At 42.1% G+C, this 21039-nt stretch overlaps 1 protein-coding gene across 2 annotated transcripts; it reads left to right on the forward strand.

Moving 5' to 3' along the window:
- The first annotated feature begins 254 nt into the window (after positions 1-254).
- LOC122005749 (rop guanine nucleotide exchange factor 3-like) lies at positions 255-2666 on the forward strand. Of its 2 annotated transcripts, none has more exons than XM_042560939.1 (7): positions 255-686; positions 762-878; positions 987-1141; positions 1241-1315; positions 1432-1701; positions 1816-2154; positions 2248-2666. In XM_042560939.1, the coding sequence occupies exons 1-7, from the start codon at positions 371-373 to the stop codon at positions 2422-2424; spliced, it is 1449 nt and encodes a 482-aa protein (XP_042416873.1). In that variant the 5' UTR covers positions 255-370; the 3' UTR covers positions 2425-2666. The 2 variants fall into 2 exon arrangements, with proteins under 2 accessions (XP_042416873.1, XP_042416866.1); XM_042560932.1 differs by having other exon boundaries at positions 257-686; positions 1411-1701.
- The last annotated feature ends 18373 nt before the right edge of the window (positions 2667-21039 follow it).

A 21039-nucleotide genomic window follows, 5' to 3' on the forward strand; every position in this document is an offset into this window, starting at 1 on the left:
AGGCACAGGATTGAAGATTTCAAATAGTGAAAAAGGGTAATGTGGAAACTCCTTTTCTGTTCTTTTTCTTTTAGGTGTCCTGAAAAGCAACAGCAGCGTGATGTTTGTTTTTGCCTTAGAAAGTAGCAATAAAATGAAAAACAGCAACGACAGTCTCTATCTGTTACAAATTAACCTGAAAAGTTTTTGCTTCTCCAACTCCAAGCAAGCAAGCATTATGGTGTAGTCTTGTGTAAGGAGTTGGCAGCACAGTTTGGTTAACTCATTGTCCTCTCCTTCCCCTTCTACATCTTCTGTTTCATCGAGATAATGATTCGATACTAGTGTTAATTTCATTTCAGGTTATGTGCGACTTTCTCCAGTAAACTCCATGGATTCATTTTCAGTTCCTGATGATAACTCCGAGTTGGACTCCCATGCCTCCTCTGATCGATTGACTAGATCAAACACGGACATAGACTGTTCTACACCTGGAGCTGATTCCATTGACTACAGTCGAACAATATCCTCTGCATCATCCTACTCTGAGCTCACTGATGATAATGGCAGCACATTGGATCCTCCTGTTAGTTCTCCTATCTCTAAGCTTGTAAGACGAGCATCACCTTCGGTAAAGAAGCTAGGGATGAAGAAGAACGTTGACATGCTCGACTGGAAAGCAGGTTCTGAAGAGAAAGCATTTTCAGGTAATTCCATTGCGAAGAAGAAGAACAATTCAATATGATACATTAATTGCACTATTCCATGATGCGTTCAAGCAGAGATCGAGATGATGAAAGAGAAGTTTTCGAAGCTTTTGCTGGGCGAAGACATGTCCGGAGGTGGAAAAGGAGTTTGCTCAGCTGTAGCACTTTCAAACGCCATCACAAACCTCTATGGTAAATATGACAAATTGACAAACTTTCTTCTATACTATATATCTTTTCTCTGGTCTTCAGTGTCGTAATTTTTTGTTTAATTTTTTTCTTTCTTTCTTTATCGAACAGCTACGGTTTTTGGTCACTGCTATAAACTAGAGCCTCTTCCAGCTGAGAAGAAGAGCATGTGGAGGCGAGAGATGGATTGCCTTGTGTCAGTCTGTGATTACATAGTTGAATTTTTCCCTTCTTCACAAACATTGCCTGACGGAACCACCCTTGATGTGAGGATATGGCTCATAAAACATAAGAAATTGACTTGCTCTCCTATTTGTTTTAATTTCTCTCTGACGTGCGCACAAGGCTCGTGTAACTGTTCTCAGATCATGGCAACGAGACCAAGATCAGATATTTACTTGAACCTCCCGGCACTCGAAAAGCTAGACCTCATGCTTCTGGTAAGTTTTCAACTCACACGAGGAACATCACTCATCGCTAGCTAAATCCTAGCTTGATTTCGATAGCCTGTTGATTTTTATGAATAATTATGCAGGATATACTTGACTGTTTTCAGAAAACAGAATTCTGGTACGTAGAAGACGACAAGCAATCGTTGAGCACCCCCTCAAAGTCCTTCCGACGGATAGTTCAAAGAAAAGGTGAGAAATGGTGGCTGCCTGTGCCATGCGTCCCAGACACTAGTGGCCTCTCCGAGAGATCAGTCAAGGAGTTGCATAAAAGGCGCGAATGCGCGAATCAGATTCATAAAGCGGCCATGGCAATCAACAACAGCATCCTCTCTGAAATGGAAGTCCCGGAGTCATACACGGCAGCACTTCCAAAGGTGAGCCGAATCTCGCAAGCTTTCATCTTGCTGTTCTCAGATACCGCTAGATGTATGTATATGCGCTAATGAAGATCTAGTTCGATCGCATCATTTTTTATTTTATTTTTTCAGAATGGTCGAGTAGGTGTGGGAGATGCAATATACCGTTCCGTGTCGACAACTGAGAATTTCTCTCCTGATCTTCTTCTCGATAGCCTCAATATGACTTCGGAACACGACGCGCTTCAGATCGCAGACCGCGTGGAGGCCTCTATGCACGTATGGTTACGCAAGGCAAACATGCACAGTAGTTCCAAATCTTCTTGGGACATGGTTAAAGATTTGGTGGCTGATGAAAACAAAAATCAGGTACTTGCATCTAGATCCGAGACTCTCTTGCTATGTCTCAAGCAAAGATATCCTGGCTTGTCGCAGACAACGCTTGATACTTGCAAAATTCAACATAACAAGGTGAGATTAACAACGTTTGGTTAGGGTTTTCATAATGATCAGAGGGATGACTACTGAAAATCAATTACCTGCCATGTTTTGCATTTTTATCAGGATGTTGGACAGGCAATTCTTGAGAGTTACTCGAGGGTTTTGGAAAGTTTGGCATTCAACATTGTTGCGTGGATCGAGGACGTCCTTTTTGTGCACGCATCAGTAAGAAAGCGTTCGAGAGCGAGGCAAGAACAAAGTCAGCAAGACCACCCACCCTCTTATTGCTCTGAGCAATAAGTAATTAACTTCAATAGATGTTGAACTAACCACAGTATGTAAAGGATTTTATGGATCCTAAAAACCTGTAATTTGTATGGATAGAAGCAAATGTCGTCTGTATGAATTGACGCATTTGCGAAACTAGAACACACTTGCTCGAGTGTTGTAGGTACGTTTCCAAAGCTTTGTATGTCGTAACTAGCTCCAGTATGTAGCAACTTGCTGGTTTTCACGTCGGCATAAATAATTTAAAAGTATTAAGGTCAAAAATTTTCCCTTTTGCTTGATAAAAATTTGAATGTGTACATGTTATGGAATACTACGCAAACATGAAGCACACATAAGGATCATTGCAGTTGTATTTTTTTTTTGGGGGGGGTTTGTGATCCTGTAACGACCTGGCCCCTTGAGCGGCCCAACTAGCGATCCATTTGACGGCCCTTGGTGGTCCCTTGGGCGGCACAACTGGCGACCCCTTATGTCGTCGACCGACGATCCTCGGCCGTGCCGTTATTCACTAGGTCTTCCCACCCCTGGCCAATGAATTTTTGCCTTCCCCAGGATTCGAACTCTAGACCTCCAGGCTAAGTACTAGAGTTTATGAATCCTGGTGTTACGTCCATTTCTGGTATTTTACAGATCCGATCTAAAAACTAGAGAGATAGTGCGCTGGATAGATGACTGTACGGTTGACTGAGAAAAGACTGTTAACCAAAGAAAAAAGGAGCTTCTTCTTCTTATTCTTCTTCGTGGATACTAAAGAGAGTAGGTCTTCCCACCCTTGGCCAGTGAATTTTTACCTTCCCCAGGATTCGAACTCTAGACCTCCAGGCTAAGTACTAGAGTTTATGAATCCTGGTGTTACATCCATTTCCGATATTTTACAGATCCGGTCTAAAAACTAGAGAGATAGTGCGCTGGATAGATGACTGTACGGTTGACTGAGAAAAGACTGTTAACCAAAGAAAAAAGGAGCTTCTTCTTCTTATTCTTCTTCATGGATACTAAAGAGAGTAGACAAAACGTCAGCACCAAAATCGGGAAAAGGGTATCTGGCGGAGACTCTCCGATGCTCAAGTCAATATGGTATTCAAAAGAAAAAAATGGAGAGATGAATAGTAAATATGTGCACGTAAGTAAGACTGTCATAAAGCGTGTACCTGACCAACGGAAAAAACTCCTTTTTATACCACCTCTTATAACCTCTGCAATTATGAGATGACAAAGAATGTCGAGTGGTAGAAACTATCGGATAAGGAAAGATGTACAACCGAGGAGATGTAGAGTCACTGTTCGAATATGCTGTCATAATATGTCGGCTGATGAAAAGTGTAAATTACCTTCGAAAAAGGTTCTAGTGAATGCTCATAATATAATAGAGGAATATTCTCTAGCAAGCGGTTGATACTCTGACATGTTGTAATACCCCGGTTCTGAGATTATAGTTAAGTATGATTTAAAAGGTTAAATGGTACTATCCATATCATCAAGGTGCATCTTCCTTTTCGGAAGCCCAAACTTAAGAACTCCAAAGTTAAGCGTGCTTAGCTTGGAGAAATCTGAGGATGGGTGACCTCCTGGGAAGTTTTCCAGGGTGCATGTGAGTGAGGACAAAGCACGCTGAAAGGACCTCCGGTGGTCTGTGGAGCTAGTCGTCAACCCGATGGGCAATTCTGATGGCGTTCCCGGTTCGATCCGGGTGGGGTCCGCCCGTGCGGGGGCATTATAGATGGTATCAGAGCGACCTTGCGACCCTGAGTGCGCCTGTGGCAGGAGCACCCAGGGCACCACCTAGCGAGGGAGATTTTGAGATTTGTCTGTGGTGTGATTTGTGGTTACACAACGAGGACGTTGTGTCTTTAAGTGGAGGTGATTGTAATACCCCGATTCTGAGATTCTGGTTAAGTATGACTTAAAAGGTTAGATGGTACTATCCATATCACCAAGGTGCACCTTCCTTTTCTTGTCCGGATACGCTCTTTTGTGAGCTGACTCTATCATCAGGGCTTTGTCCAGTGTCTCTATGTAAGATGAGTTCCCAAAGTCGGCAAGCTTTACTTGCAGATGTCCATCCAGTCCCTGAATAAACTGTTGCATATGGAAACTGTCCTCAGCAACCAGTTCTGAACAAAATCTGACCAACCGATTAAACTCGGCATTGTACTCTGTCACCGATCGGTTGTTCTGCCGCGGACTCAGAAAATCCTAACGGCGAGTCATCTGATAGGCTCGTGGAAAGTAACGGCTCTCAAAAGCCTCTCTGAATCTGGCTTAGGTGATATTCTGCTCGCCTATGACAGAACGCTGCGTAACCCACCAGGTGTAGGCCTCGTCCCGTAAATGGAAAACAGTCAGCTCTGCTTTCTCCCACTCGAAACAAGTCATATAGAAGAAGGTCCGCTCCATGGTCTCTAACCAGGACTGGGCCACACTCGGATCAGTCTCTCCTTGGAAAAGTGTGAATCGACTCTTCATCGACTCTGCCAATGCTGGGATCCGAGCTCGTGCCGCGACAATATCTGTGAGATGGGTAGGAACAGCTGCTGGAACTGGCGGAACCACTGGAGCTGGTGCTACAGGTAGTACCGCTGGATAGACCGGGGAAGGTACTCCCGGTGCTGCTGCATAAGCTGGAGCATATACCGCTGGTGGTACCGCAAGGTCGAGATGGGTGGTCGCAGTTGGAGGTACGGTAGGTGATGGTACCGAAAATGGAGCAACCGGTACTGCTGGTGCGGGTGCTAAGTACACTGTAGGTCCAAGAGGCGGTGGTGCTTGGTACGCCGTAGGCTCGACCGGAGCAGGTGCTGGGTATGCCAGTGGTACCCCTGGTGGTACCGTAAATACGGTAGGGGTGGGTACAGCCCGTGCAGCTGAGGTAGGTACCTCTAAAGGAGTCATCGGGGTCTAAGAGCCCGACGCGCCCGCAGTATCCTGAGTCTGTTCCTGACCGACAGGCTCATACCCAGTAGGGATCTCTGGCGAGTCTGTTGCCAGAGATTCAAAAGTTCTCTTACGTGGCCGTCCTGCACCACGTCTCGCAACTACTCGGGTAGATCTCCTCATAGCTGTTAAGTTATAACACAAATATCACTACAAGTAACAAAAATTATTAAGTTACCTTTATACCTATTTGCCGTTTGGAGATGTTCCGTCGCTGTCCACTCCCCAAATTTGAGCTCAAAATTTTGGACGAGAAAATCGACAGAAACCCGTACAAATCCGAAAATAAGTACCCAAGTTTAATGACAAACTTGGGCTAACCCTAAAATCCAGAACATCAAAGGCAGGTATTGTAATCCACTCTGATACCAATAAATTGGTATAAGATAAATCTCGAAAATCCGTAACACGAAAAACAAACAAGTATCGCCAACTTGGCTCTGATACCAAATAAATTGGTATCAAATTAACACGCAAAACCAAAATACGAAAACCAAGCATCCGAAACCTAGCTCTGATACCAAATAAATTGGTATAAGATAAATCTTGAAAATCCAACACATGGAAATCAAACAAGTATCGCCAACTTGGCTCTAATATCAAATAAATTGTCACGCCCCGGAGGAGTCTCTACCAGAAGAAATTTCGACAACATCTCCTCTGTACGGGTGATATTCTAAAACTTTCTACAATGCCCTCAGGGCTACATATACATCGGCCAACACGGTCGAAACAACAAAAATAAATAATAATGCATCACCACACAGTTTAATAGTAAAACTCAACTAATGTAACGATAAAGAAAAGTCATCTCAAAAATCCTACTCAACTACACCCATAAAGCTCAAATATGATATCCTACTCCACTACACCCATAAAACACAAATCACAACAAACTCACCTCTTCTGCCATCCAAGCAGGCATGTAGCAAAAACACATCCAAATAAAACTCATCGACAATAACGATAACAAAATATCCAAGTGTCAAAACTAGAACAAGTCTAAAAAAAGTACAATAAGAAAACCCAAAAGATAAAACACATCGCGATCCTCGCGATCTGCAGGGGACTAGCGACTGGAACTCCTTCGTACAGCATCAACCTGAAAATAGTAAATATCCACGGGGTGAGTCAACTCCTTAGCGAGTAATATTGACATGCATAGTAAGAAAATAACAACTAGCACTAATCATGTGTACAGTCTCCTGATATAAGAATGATAAATGCAACTGAAATAAATAGGAGAAAACTGTACTAACCAGGACCTGGTGTATGAATAATCAACCGAAAAGTATAGGAATCCTGTATGCATGTCAAACAAATGCATCCATCCAATATGCAGCATACAGGTGCAGCAAACACAAGCAATAAATGTATCAATGCGTATGATGTCAATGACATGTCCTGGTCACCCCTACTCTCCAGTCAGCCGTCTAACACACGATGATAAGACCGAGTGGGTAGGGCTGTGACAACAGTGCACTCTGCCATCACTGTTTCTGATGAGTGATCGAGTGGACGGGATGCTATCGGAGTACACCAATCCTCCTACCCCAAATCATAAGTGGGGGAGTTCAATGCAATCATCTCCCTGAGCAAGTCCAGAGGAGGGATCCCTGTCTTGCTACAACGCTGCGTCACACTACCCATGAGTGAACCAACGGAGCCATTGACAGAGCAACCTACTGCAATACACCCTGCCTGATAAGAACCACTAACCCATGAGTGGTTGTGTGTGCAGATCCATGTAACTGGCGATGTGCTTAATAATAATGGAGCCGACTATCGCACAACATGCAATCATGCGAGATGATGCATGCCACTAAACATGGAAGTCCTGACCATATCTACCTCCATAAAATATATACCAAAAATATACATGGATCATATCAAAAACTCTAGGTACACAGGTCATATATGGTATCAAATAAGTCCGGTATATCCTATGGCATGGTATGTCATTACCTTTATGATCAAAAGTAATTTGAAGGTATAAACATGAATGTAAACAGTAAACAATCAAGCATGCACAGGTAATGGATGATATACCGATACAGATACAAAACATAATCATTACTATTTGTTAAAAACTACTATACACATCAAATGACAAATCTAAAAGATAAGTCAAGGTACCCGCCTCCAATATAGATCGAATCCGGTCCAAATCCGACGTCTAGATATTTGTCTCGCGTCAAAGTCCTGTGTCATCAATAAATATATATTTTATTTAGCTATATTCCTTTAAATAGCTAAATAAAATCTCTTACACTAAATTAGGGCAAAACCCTAATCAACACAATAACATAAACCTAATTCCAATTACACATGTACAACAATTACACAATCCAACTCATACCTAATCCAACCTAATTAAATATCTTACCTCAACACCAAAGTCTCTTCTGTTGGTCCACAACAGGTAGTTGTTGTCGGAATAGGGGCAGCCGCTGAAAACCAGATACACCACCAGGAATTAATTGATCTAATCAAGATTGAAATCCAAGAAATCAACAAGGATACGCTGCTCACCTCACTGCTGTTTTGTTCGGATCGGACAACAAGAGGAAATATAGGGAACGACGCAAGAAAATTAGAAGAGGGCGAGACTAGGGCTGGAGGTGGCTCGGTCCTCTCTGGTGATTAGCAACCGACGCTGAGGCATGAGGTCGGTAGTGATCGGGGAAGAGGGCAGATGATCCAGACTAGGGCACAACGTGGATAAACTGGATCCGGTGGTCGGAACATTGAGGTGCGGCGGCGCTGTTTCCGTGAGGCGGTGACACTGTGCAGAGGTGCGGCAGCGAGGGACAGATCTAGGGCACGGTCCTTTGCTACTTGGGCACAGTAAGATCGGCAATGTCACTGCTTCGGCGAAGGGTAGCGCAGCGCGAATGTCGATCAGGCGGCGTGAAATGGCTAGGGCACAAAAGAGAGGAAGAGAAGAGAAGGAAGGGGATCGGGCCAAGGCTTTAATAGCAGGGGGTAACCGTCGCCGAGCGATTTGGGGAGAAACGGTGTGAGAGGAGGTTCGACGCGAAGGAAGAGGGGAGACGTCGGGTGAGGGCACGGGGGTAGGAGAAGAAAAATAAAAGAAAAAATAAAATAAAAGAAAAAAGAAAATCAACTTTTCCTCGCTTAAATGGGTAGCCTAAACAGGCTTTCTCGGGGCCTAGTTTTATCCCCGTAAACTCGTCCATATGGTCTTCGAAAAATTTTCAGAAAATTTCTAAAAATTTCGAAAAATTCCCTTATGGTTATTCCCCCAATTTCGATATTTTACATTCTCCCCCACTAATAAAAATTTGGTCCCCAAATTTAGTTATCTACCATCAGCAAGTACTAACAACAGATAGAAAGTATAAATCCTGAAATGGAAAATAACCCACATGCCTCAAATGAAAAGGTGGGGGTATCAAGCTCGAATAGTATCCTAGAGCTCCTAGGTAGCCTCCTTGTCCGTATGATGCTGCCATCCGACTTTAACCAGTCGGATAGTCTTGTTCCGCAGCGGACGCCCTTTTCGGTCCAGAATCCGTACCGAAACTTCCTCATAAGTAACGTCAGGCTGAACGGAAACTGGTATATCAGACAACACATGAGCTGGGTCTACTATGTATCTCCTCAGCATATATACATGAAATATGTCATGCACGCCTGCCAGAGCCGGTGGTAGTGCCAAGCGATAAGCTACTGCTCCAATTCTCTCCAAGATCTGGAAAGGGCCAATGTATCGCGGAGCTAGCTTACCTCTGAGGTCAAATCTCTTCACCCATTTCGTGGGTGAAACTCGTAGAAAAACATGGTCGCCAATAGAGAACTCCAAGGGTCTCCGTCTCCGATCAGCATAACTCTTCTGGCGGTCCTGCGCCTCTGACATCCTCCGTCTAATAGTACGGACCAGCTCTGCCTCATGCTGAGCTCTATGAGGTCCCTTGCGGGTTACGATACCTGCTTTTGGTTTTCTGGATTTTAGGGTTAGTCCAAGTTTGCTTTAACTTGGGTATTTATTTATCTTTCGGATTTGTATGGATTTCTGTTGATTTTCTCATATGGAATTCCGAGGTCAAAAAGGAGGACTGGACAGCGACGAAGCATCTCCAGATGAAAAATAGGTATAAAGGTAATTTTATAATTTTTATACTTGTAGTGATATTTGTGTTATAACTTAACAGATATTAGGAGATCTACACAAGTAGCTGCGAGACGTGGTGTTGGACGACCATGTAAGAGGACTTTGGAATCTCTGGCAACAGACTCGCCAGAGATCCCTACTGGGTTTTAGCCTGTTGGTCAGGGACAGACTCAAGATACTACGGGTGCGTCGGGCTCTCAGACTTCGATGGCTTTGTTGGAGGTACGCACCCATACCGTACACACTGTACCACCCGTGGCAAACTTGATACCTCCACCAGCAGAGCCTGCGACGTACCCGACACCACTGCCACCTGGACCTACTGTGTATCTGGTACCAACGGCACCTGTGCCCCCAATACCTACAGTGTACCCAGCACCCGCACCAGCGTCACCGGTTGCTTTATTTTCGGTACCACCATCTACCGTACCTCCAGCTGCGACCACCTATATCGACCCTGCAGTACCACCAGCGGTATATGCTCCAGCTTATGCAGTAGCACCGGGAGTACCTCCCCCGGTCTATCCAACAGTACCACCAGTAGCACCAGCTCCAATGATTCCGCCAGTTCCCGCGACGATCCCTACCCCGGATCCCAGCGTTGGCAGAATCGATGAAGAGTCAATTCACACTCTTCCGAGGAGAGCTTGATTCGAGTGTGCCTCAGTCCTAGATAGAGACCATAGAGCGGACCTTTTTCTACATGGCTTGCTTCGAGTGGGAGAAAGCAGAGCTGGCTGCTTTCCATTTATGGGATGAGGTCGACACCTGGTGGGTTACACAGCGTTCCATCATAGGCGAGCAGAACATCACCTGGGTCTGATTCAGAGAGGCTTTTGAGAGCCGTTACTTTCCACGGGCCTATCAGATGACTCGCCGTCAGGATTTTCTAAATCCGTGACAGAACAACCGATCGATGATAGAGTACAATGCCGAGTTTAATCGGTTGGCCATATTTTGTCGAGAACTGGTTGCTGAGGACAGTTCCCATATGCAGCAGTTTATTTAGGGACTGGATGGACATCTGCAAGTAAAGCTTGCCGTCTTTGGGAACTCATCTTACATAGAGACACTGGACAGAGCCCTGATGATAGAGTCAGCTCACCAGAGAGTGTATCTGGACAAGAAAAGGAAGCAGACGGGTCAGACATTAGGGCAGATCCAGCAGGCACAGGCGACCGGACAACAGTAGGGTAGTCGCAGTCGGCCAGGTCAGGGTACTTCTGGGGCTTCTGGTCAGCCTTAGAAGTCAGGACGATCTATATCAGGACGTTTCCGGTCTTCTCAGCAGAACTGGAAACAATCTGCCAGCAACATTCGCTGCACCAGATATGGGTCCAGAGACCACATCACCTTAGCCTACTCCCTTGGACATTCAGTTTGCTATTATTGCAAACTGTCTGGGCACTTGAGCTGAGGTTGTTTGATGAAGGGTCAGCATATTGCTTCTGGAGTTTCTAGTCATAGAGTTTAGCTCAATCAGTCCGGGACTCATCGAGGAGGGCGGAAAGCCCAATCTTCACATCGTCAGCAGAGGACAGCTCCCCCTGCAGCTACTGCTTATGGCATGTATGGACAGGAGCACCCCCAGTGCCCTCTTGGTACCACAGAGTTCTGTCGTGGGACCCCCGTATCAGCTGCAACCTCAGCTTCTAGTCTAGTATTTGCAGCCCCAGCCACTGGTTCAGTACCAGACGCAGTCTCAGCTACCAGTATAGTATCTGTTGCAACCCTCTCATCCACCTCTGGCACAGTACCCGACACCATCACAGTGGCAGGCTCAGACTCAGGCGCAGCAGCCTTTGGCAGCACTACCATCTCCTCCACTGCCAGAGACTAGACGTATTCATGCGGTTACCAGAGAGGATGCACAGCGGGCCAACGGATCCATTTTCCCTAGTACAATTTCTATTTATGCCTTATCTGCTGATATACTGATAGATACCAGTAGCTTGCATTCTTTTATATCCCGTACCTTTATGCGGGAGATTGGTTGATTACCCACTTTTAGACCGTAGTGACTGACTGTCTCTCTACCATCCAGTGATACCTTGGACGTCACTCAGTGTAACGCCCACCCTTCTCCTACTTATAAAGGGGGTAAGAAGGGCGACGCTACGCGAACATACATACATGTATATGCAATCATTGCAGCGGAAGAAATTAATTTAAGCATATAAACAAAACATGTGAACATGCTAGCATTCATGCACATAACTTGATTTAATATCTATTACTTGAAACATGATACATGATTGTTTTTAACTAGAGCATAAAACGTACTAAATAAGAGGGAATGAACTGCTAAAAATGTATATCGTTTTCTAAAGGGGCACTTGGTACTTTTTTTTAAAGGAAGTTCATGATAACTAACATGATGGAAATATAGGAGTCTAAACACAATTTATGAACAAGAATGTGGGGTTCAATGCATAAACCAACTATCTAGTCATTCATCACTTAACAATTCAAGCATGTTGAGGAGGTTCTTAACAATTCTCAATTAAACAAGTACTTAACATTTAAAGGTTTCATGGAAACAAGAGAGAGTATAAGTTCACATTAAGCATCAACCATCCAAACAAGTTAAAGTTAAAATCAAGTGGCAACCATCAAAAGCATCAAGTAAAAAAAAAAAAACAATAGTCCACATGGAAAAACTTAGAACATGTATAAGTCTTGAAACATAAAACATATCTCTTTCACCATGCCACTGCCACACACATCTTTGCCCTTCCTACTGCTCCTTTTAGTTTAGCCATTATTTACCCTTTTCTACAGTACAAGGAAAATTAAAACTATAAGCACATAGGCTTAGTAAGATCCTTTCCTACTTACAAAACCATGCATCATGAATTAAGCTAGCATAGATTAGTGACTTGTTCATTTAGGCATATCACAAGAGTACATCATCTTAAAGCACAATAATCACATAGTATGAAATAAGTGTATGCAAGATGTTCTTTTGAAAACATATATCATATAGGTACTTAAACATAAATCTCAACATAAGGGCCCGACATTGTACCACATACATGAATTGCATGCATCCCTAAATAAATCCGAGGTAGCTAATCCCGAACCTACTAGGGAACTAGGCCCGTGCTTCGACCTAGGGGCAACGTAGGAGCCCATCCCTTGGACTATGCTTAGGGTCCGGCACAAGCCATACAAAAGTAAAATAGCATATCATGTTCCTTGTCATATCATGAAGAGTGCTCTTAGTCCCAACTTATATGGAAGCATCTCTTAGGCATTTCATCATACATAAGCCTTGCATAAGCATAACATGGTGGCATAAGGTTCGCACAACATATAACATATCATAGGGAGACATTAGTAAGCATGATTGGAGTATTTGCTTTCTTCTAGCGCCTAGTAGCTCTCTTGGCCGAAACTTACAAGGCATGGTACTAGGTTTTAAGCCACATTAAGCATGGAACATCAAACTAATATAACATAATACATAGCGTAACATAGAAGAAAACGTAAGCAAGTCTAGTTGGAGTTAAACTTTCCTAAGCCCTTTCATTTCCTTCTTGGCCGAAACTTACAAGACATGGTACTAGGTTTTAAGCCACATTAAAACATGGAGACATCAAACTAACATCACCTAATAGATTACCCATCATGAGGGATCATAAACAAGCATGGTTAAAGTTTTGAACTCTCTTCAAACCCTAATTCATGATGTGGCCGAAACTTACAAGAGCATAACCCTAGGTTTTTAAACAACATAAAAAAAAATAACAAGGGAACTACTTGTACTGCAGGTGAGGGGAAATACTTACATCTTCTTGCTTGGTTTACTAAGAAAAGTACCCTTGATGGAGAAGAAGAGAAGGCTTCCGCTTCTAGGACTCTCCCTTGTGTATCTTACTTTGTAATAGGGCTTAGACCTTAGGGACTCCTCCTTGTCAAGACTTCCTATGAAGGAATCCTAGGCTTGATTCCGAAAATGGAGGAGAAGGTGGCTAGTTTCGGTGGAGGAAGGAAGAAGGAGGAAGAAGAAGAAAAAATAACTTTTCTTTCCCTTACTCTTATTTATTCTAAATGAAGGGAGAAAGGGAAAACACCTTTTCATTCTTCCCTTCATTTACTCTAAATGAATGGAGAAGGGAAAAAAACTTTTCATTCTAAGTGAAGGGAGAAAGGTGTCCCTTCACCTTCCCTACCCTTAACTACAATTCCCCTTTCCTTCCTAACAACACTTCCTCTTTGGCTATTGGTTATTCCATACCACTTAAAGCTTGCCACTTGTTAAGAGGTTCAAGGTTCGAACCTTGGTCATGTCTCTTTTTGGCTCTATATTTTTTTTTTGAAGAAAGAACCCACATAAAACTCATTCTAACCATGCAAAAATTATATAAAATTACTAGAGATTTTATGGGTGTTACACTCAGGAGGTCAGAGGTTGCCCGTTAGATTTTGGCAACATGATACTTATGGTAGATCTTTTAGTTTTGGAAATGGTCGACTTTTATATTATTCTTGGCATGGACTGTTTATCAGCATATCATGCCACTATTGATTGCCAAATGAGGGTGGTCACATTCCGACCTCCGAACCAACCCTCGTGGGATTTCACTGGCATCAGAGACGACGATATATCGATCATTGCGACGATTCAGGCTCAGAAGCTACTGTCACATGGCTGTATGGGTTTTCTGTTATCCTTGATTCATACTGAAGAAGGCAGTATGTGATAGTTCTCAACTCTTCGATGTCCCAGTAGTCGAAGAGTATCCAGATGTATTTCCAGAGGAGCTACCAGGTTTGCCTCCCAGAAGGCAAGTGGAGTTTGCTATTGAGTTGATTCCTGGAACTGCGCCGACATCGAAAGTTCCTTACCGTATGCCACCAAAAGAGTTGAACGAACTGAAGGTTCAACTCCAGGAGCTTTTAGACAGGGGATTTATATGCCATAGTGCTTCTCCATGGGGTTCTCCGGTATTATTTATCAAGAAAAAGGATGGTACACTGAGGTTGTGTATTGACTACAGATAGCTGAATGCAATAATCATCAAAAATAAGTACCCCTTACCACGGATCGAGGTTTTGTTTGATCAGCTCAGAGGTACATCAGTGTATTCTAAGATTGATCTATGATCCAGATATCATCAGCTGAGAGTCAGAGAATATGATATTCAGAAGACAACATTTTGTACCAAATACGACCATTATGAGTTTTTGGTAATACCATTTGGGCTTACCAATGCTCCAGCGGTGTTTATGGATTTGATGAACCTCGTCTTCTTGGAGTACCTTGATCAGTTTGTTATCATTTTCATCGATGACATATTGGTCTACTCGCGTTCTGAGGAGGAACATGCGCAGCATCTTCGCACAGTCTTGGAAACTCTTCGACGACATCAGCTGTACGCGAAGTTCAGCAAATGTGCTTTCTGGCTATCCTTAGTCGGTTTTCTGGGACATATGGTCTCTAGCAGAGGTATTTCAGTAGACCCTCAGAAGATCGAGGCTGTCACCATTTTGGAGCAGCTAAAATCAGTTCAGGAGATCCGCAGTTTTCTGGGATTGGCAAGATATTATAGACGGTTTGTCTAGGGTTTCTCCCGGTTGACATGCTTGACCAAGTAAGGCGTGGAGTTCACTTGGACTGAAGACTGTGAGACCAGCTTCCAGGAGCTGAAGCGGAGATTAGTGTCGACTCCGATTTTGGTTTTACCTTCCGGAGAGGACGGATTTGTGCTCTATACCGATGCATCTGTACAGGGTTTGGGCGTTGTTCTAATGCAGCACAGCAGGGTAGTCTCCTATGCTTCTCGATAGTTGAAGGAGCATGAGAAGAACTACCCAGTACATGATTTGGAGCTAGCTATCATCATTTTTGCTTTGAAGATTTGGCGACATCATCTGTACGACATTACATTTGAGATTCTCACTGATAATAAGAGTCTCAAATATATTTTCACTTAGAAGGAACTTAATCTCTGACAGAGGAGATGGATAGAGTTCCTGAAGGATTATAATTGTACCATTAATTATCACCCAGGGAAAGCTAATGTGGTTGTCGATGCACTCAGCAGGAAATCCAGAGGGACTTTGGCTTGCCACCCAGTTTCAATCACAAACTTCGTTCAGGGTTTCTCCGAGTTGGGCCTTCAGGAGCAGGGATAGACAGAGCAGGATATTCTAGTTACCATGGTTGCTCAGTCGTCAATTAGGATGAGGATCCGAGAGGCCCAGGTCGGTGATCAATATTTGCAGTTTATTGGCAGCCAGATAGCTTCCGGACAGTAGACCGAGTTCACCCGAGATAAGGAGGGTATTATATACTTCCGAGGCAGATTATGCGTACCTCAGTCTCACCCGGTCTTACAGGAGCTACTTCAGGAGGCTCATCGCTCTCGATTTGCGATCCATCCAGGTGGGACCCGCATGTATTGAGATATGAGGCGTTCCTACTGGTGGAACGGTATGAAGAAAGACATCGCGGAATTTGTAGCTAGATGTCTTGTTTGTCAGCAAGTGAAGGTTGAGTATCAGAGACCTGCCGAATTACATCAGCGGATTCCTATTCCTGAGTGAAAATGAGAACACATTACCATTAACTTTGTGGTGGGTTTGCCTAGGACACGTCGAGGCCATGACACGATTTGGGTAATCGTTGATCGATTAACCAAATCCGCCCACTTCTTAGCGATCCGGAAGACTGATTCCCGCGATCAATTGACAAATCTTTATTGCCGAGTGATATGTGTTAGGTTCCATGGATCCCCGGAGAGGAAGGGAAAGGAGATAGCCGAGTTGAGAAGATAGATCAATAGGGATCGGGATATACATCCAGGATAGCAGACTAATATCGACCGAAATATACCTCCGGGGAGGAAGGCCAATACCGGCCAAGATATACTTCCGAAGAGGAAGGCCAATGTTGGCCGAGATATACTTCCAAGTAAGCAGACCAATACCAACCGAGATATACCTCCAGGAAGGAAGGCCAATATCAACCGGGATATACTTCAAAGAAGGTATGCTAATATCGACCGGGATATACCTCAAATGAGGTAGGCCAATATTGATCGGGATATACCTCTAGGGAGGCAGGCAAATATCGACCGAGATATACTTTCAGGGAGGAAGGCCAATTTCGGCCGAGATATACTTCCAAGTAGGCAGACTAATACCAATCGAGATATACCTCCAGGAAGGAAGGCCAATATCGGCCGGAATATACCTTAAAGGAGATAGGCTAATATCGATCAGGATATACCTCCAAGGAGGTAGGCTAATATCGGTCGGGATATACCTCAAATGAGGTAGGCCAATATTGATCGGGATATACCTCTAGGGAGGTAGACCAATATCGACCGAGATATACCTTCAGGGAGGAAGGCCAATGTCGGCCGAAATTGTAACGCCCGCCCTCCCTGCTACCCTAAGGGACGGGGCTACGATACTCTACGTATAAATTTTCCTTTTTAAAACAGCGGAAGACTTAAAATAATTTTCATAGTTTTAATAAAACTTTTCTTTTAAATTTCTTTTGAACTATACTATCACATGGCATCAAAATCATAACATCAAATCTAGTGGAATCATAATGTCAAGCCACACATGTTTAGGTATCACAAGTCATAAAATACCAATGCATAGTTCTTTAAAGAAACTTTAAGCAGGTTCTTATTTATTTGGTTGCCTAGCCACTGCCACACACATCTTCATTGCCCCTCCTGCTGCTCCTCTAACTCATCCAGCTTTTTCCTTTATCTGTGGTACAAGGAAAGTAAGCTATGAGCACTCATGGATCAGTAAGTTCCTTTCCTACTCACTAAAACCAACAATCAGCACATAATCAAGAATTCATCAACAAGTCATAATCTCAACTAATCATGGCATAACATAGCATTCTATTCAAGCATATCATGCATCATAATATAATCACAACTAGTCATAGCATATCAAGCATCACCATGGCCGAAACATATACATAGTGCATTGCATAAAACATAGCTAGACATGGTATAACAAACAAGTATTATGGTATATCAAAGCATGGCCGAAACATGTATATCAAAGCATCATTCCATGGCCGAAACATGTACATCAAGGCATCATCATATCTATGGCCGAAATCTATATATCAAGCATCAACAATTCCATGGCCGAACATGTCTATAAGGTATAGCATGAACATAACATAATCATAGCTTATCATGGCATATAATAATCAAGAGCATAACATGAAACATAGCATAATCATAAGGTGTATGCAATATGATTTTGGAAAACATGTATCCGAAAAATATGTGTATGTCTCATGATCTTTAAAACCATTTTCTTTTACATATATACTTGAAAATAATCTCAACATAAGGGGGATCCCGGCTATGTACCACTTACATATTGCGCGCAACCTTGTAGGTCCAAGGTAGCAAGTCTTGAACCCTACGAGGCAAACATACTAGGCCCTTAGTCCTAGGGGCACTTAGGAGCCCATCCCTAACGAGGTCCTTAGTCCCCGGCCCACCCTTGGTACAAGCCACTCACACATAAAGTAAAGTACATGTCATACATATCATGTATCATAAAAGCATGCATCACTTAGGCACACATCATAAAAGTATGCATCACTTAGGCATACATCATGTCATAAAAGTATGCATCACTTAGGCATACATCATATCATAAAGGTATGCATCACTTAGGCATACATCATATCATAAAGGTATGCATCACTTAGGCATACATCATATCATAAAGGTATGCATCACTTAGGCATACATCATGTCATAACAATATGCATCACTTAGGCATAGATTATAAAAACATGCATATCTTAAGCATAAAGCATATCATCAAGCATGCATATTTTATCCACATAGCTTATCATAAAAGCATGCATATTTTATCCACATAGCTTATCATAAAAGCATGCATATTTTAAGCACTCAACATAGCATTAAAGCATGCATAATTTAACCACATATCATAACATAAGCATGCATATTTTTTAGCACAAAGCACATCATATCATAAAAGCATGCATATCATATCATAAGTCATAAATCACAAGCATACATATTAAGCATAAGGCGGGTGTATCTTTTGATTATCCTATCATAGGAAACATGATATCATATTTATCTTGGTTTTAAGCTTCCTAAACCCTTGTGGCCGAAACCCTTTAGGGCTCAATTTAGGTTAAACACAACATCCAAGCATGTGGTACCTAAATTATCATCATAACATTTTCATAGGAAGCATTATAAACATGATTAACTTAGTTTCTAAGTTCCTCAAGTCCCTAATTTCATATGGCCGAAACCTTAAGGTGTAAAACAAGGTTCCATATGACATAAAAGCATGGACAACTTTAAATCATATTTATAACATTTTTACCAAGGAACAAGGTAAACACATTTGACACATTTGAATTAGTTTCTAAGTTCTTCAAGCCCTTAACATATGTCATGGTCGCAATTTAACAAGTTCTCATTAGGGCTTCAAACAAGCACACAAGCATGTGAACTTGGACTAACATTATGTATAAATTCATACAAGGCATCATACAATAGTTATGGCCGAAACATACCCTAGCATCATTTTAGGTCATAAAACAACATATAGCAATTGAACCTTGGCTTTCTACTTATCATATTTCATGTAGAGTGACATGAGCATATTTAATTTAAGTCCTAGGGTTTCTAGGGCATCTATTCCTTCATGACCGAAGCATTCAAGGGTTCATTTAGGTCATGGAAAAATTATACAAGCATGTGAAACAATCAACACATTATCCTATTTTCATAATAAGTACTTTTAACACATTTGGTTTCATTTCTAAGGCCTCTAGGTCTTTTAAACCCTACTTGGCCGAAACTCACAGAATATGAACTTGCTTCAAATAGCCTAAAAGCATGAGAATTTATACAAGTTTCATAGCATGTATAAGGACAAGCATAATGAGTATACATATGAATTGTGTCTTAGGCTTTCTAGGTTTCTTTTCCTCTTTTTCTCTTATTTTTTTCTCGTGGCCGAAACCTACCATTCCTTAGCTAGGTTTTAAAGTGGCCTAAAGCATGAAAAACCTAAGTAAGTTTCATGGCAAAAGTTACTAAGAAACATGTATACAAATTGGTTCATGAATAAGCTAGGACCCCTTGTGGTCATACATGTTATATGTCATGCAACTAATTTTTCTACACCCTAATTAAGCATGAGGGCATTAACCAACTTTCATATCTAAATAGCACAGAGGTCTTGAGCATATTAAAATTTTGTTTAAGCTTTTCTAAGCCATCCATCTCATCATGGCCGAAAAACCCTAAGAAGGAGTTCATGAAATTCTAGCAATATTCAAGCATACAAATCCTTTAAGATCTTTGTATTCTATCACATGAGCATGGTTATTTAAATTTCAAGGTCTTCCTAACCCTAAACCCTTTCTTGACCGAATCATATGAGTGGTTTTCTCTTAGTTTCAAATATCTTCTAAGGAAGGAAAACTAATACATGATCCTTAATATTTCATAGGGAGAACCTTGTACTAGTTGGGTAAAACAATAGATTTTCCCTAGCCTCTTAAGAATATTTTTGGCCGAAATTCTAGGGTTCAGTACTCCTCTGATCAAGCATCATATAGGTATAAAAGTATGAAGAAGAACCCCTTTACATAGCATAGAAAAATCCATCATGTAGTGAAGACTAGTTTAAACACCATTAGATTTTGAAAGCTCTTCTTGGCTGAATTTTCTCAAACTTGTTTCTAGGTTTTAAAATCTTCTTAAAATCCGAAAAGCACATAAAAGCCTTGTACCACAGGTGAGGGGAAGCTTACATCCTTTTCGCTTGTGGATCTAAGGTATGGTGAGGAAGAAGTAGCCTCTTCTTCTAGTTCCTTTCCCTTGATTCCCTTGCTAAGTCCTCCTTGTATCTTAGGTTTTCTTAGGAGAAAACCTTGGCTTGGGGCCAAAAATGGAGGAGAGGGGAACTGAGGTTTCGGTGAGGGAGAGGAGAGAATGAGAAAAATGAGAGAAAATAGACTTTTCCCTTTACATATTCTCTTTTATGTTAAGGGGGAAGAGGTAGCAAACTTAGTTTTTGCTTTCCTTCTCCCTTAGCCTTTTTTTTTCTATTTTATTTTTATTTTTATTTATTTATTTATCTTCATCATTCATGGTGAAATAAGGGGGAATGAATCCCCTTAATTCCTCTTTAAACATTTCGGCAAAATCAAAGAGGAAGAGGGAGAGGAAGGGAGGAAGGCAAGTTGCCTTTCTCTTGCTCTTTTCTTGTTTCCTTTTGGCTAGCTTTTACTCTCATCTTTATCATAAGTTTCCCTCCTTTGCTATCAACATATTATTCCTATCCCAACTGGTTATTACCCATTAATTCTATGAAATATAATATAAGAGGTTCAAGGTTCAATCCTTGACCTCTCCCTATTTTTATTTCTTTTTATTTCCTTTTTGGTTCAACTCACTTCCAATTATTTTTCTAAGGAAAAATCCTACATTCATATATTTATCTTACAAACTTAGTGGGTATTACAGAAATATACTTCCAAGTAAGTAGGGCAATACCGA

The sequence above is a fragment of the Zingiber officinale genome, chromosome 1A (assembly GCF_018446385.1).
Source record: "Zingiber officinale cultivar Zhangliang chromosome 1A, Zo_v1.1, whole genome shotgun sequence".
Taxonomy (NCBI): Eukaryota; Viridiplantae; Streptophyta; class Magnoliopsida; order Zingiberales; family Zingiberaceae; genus Zingiber; species Zingiber officinale.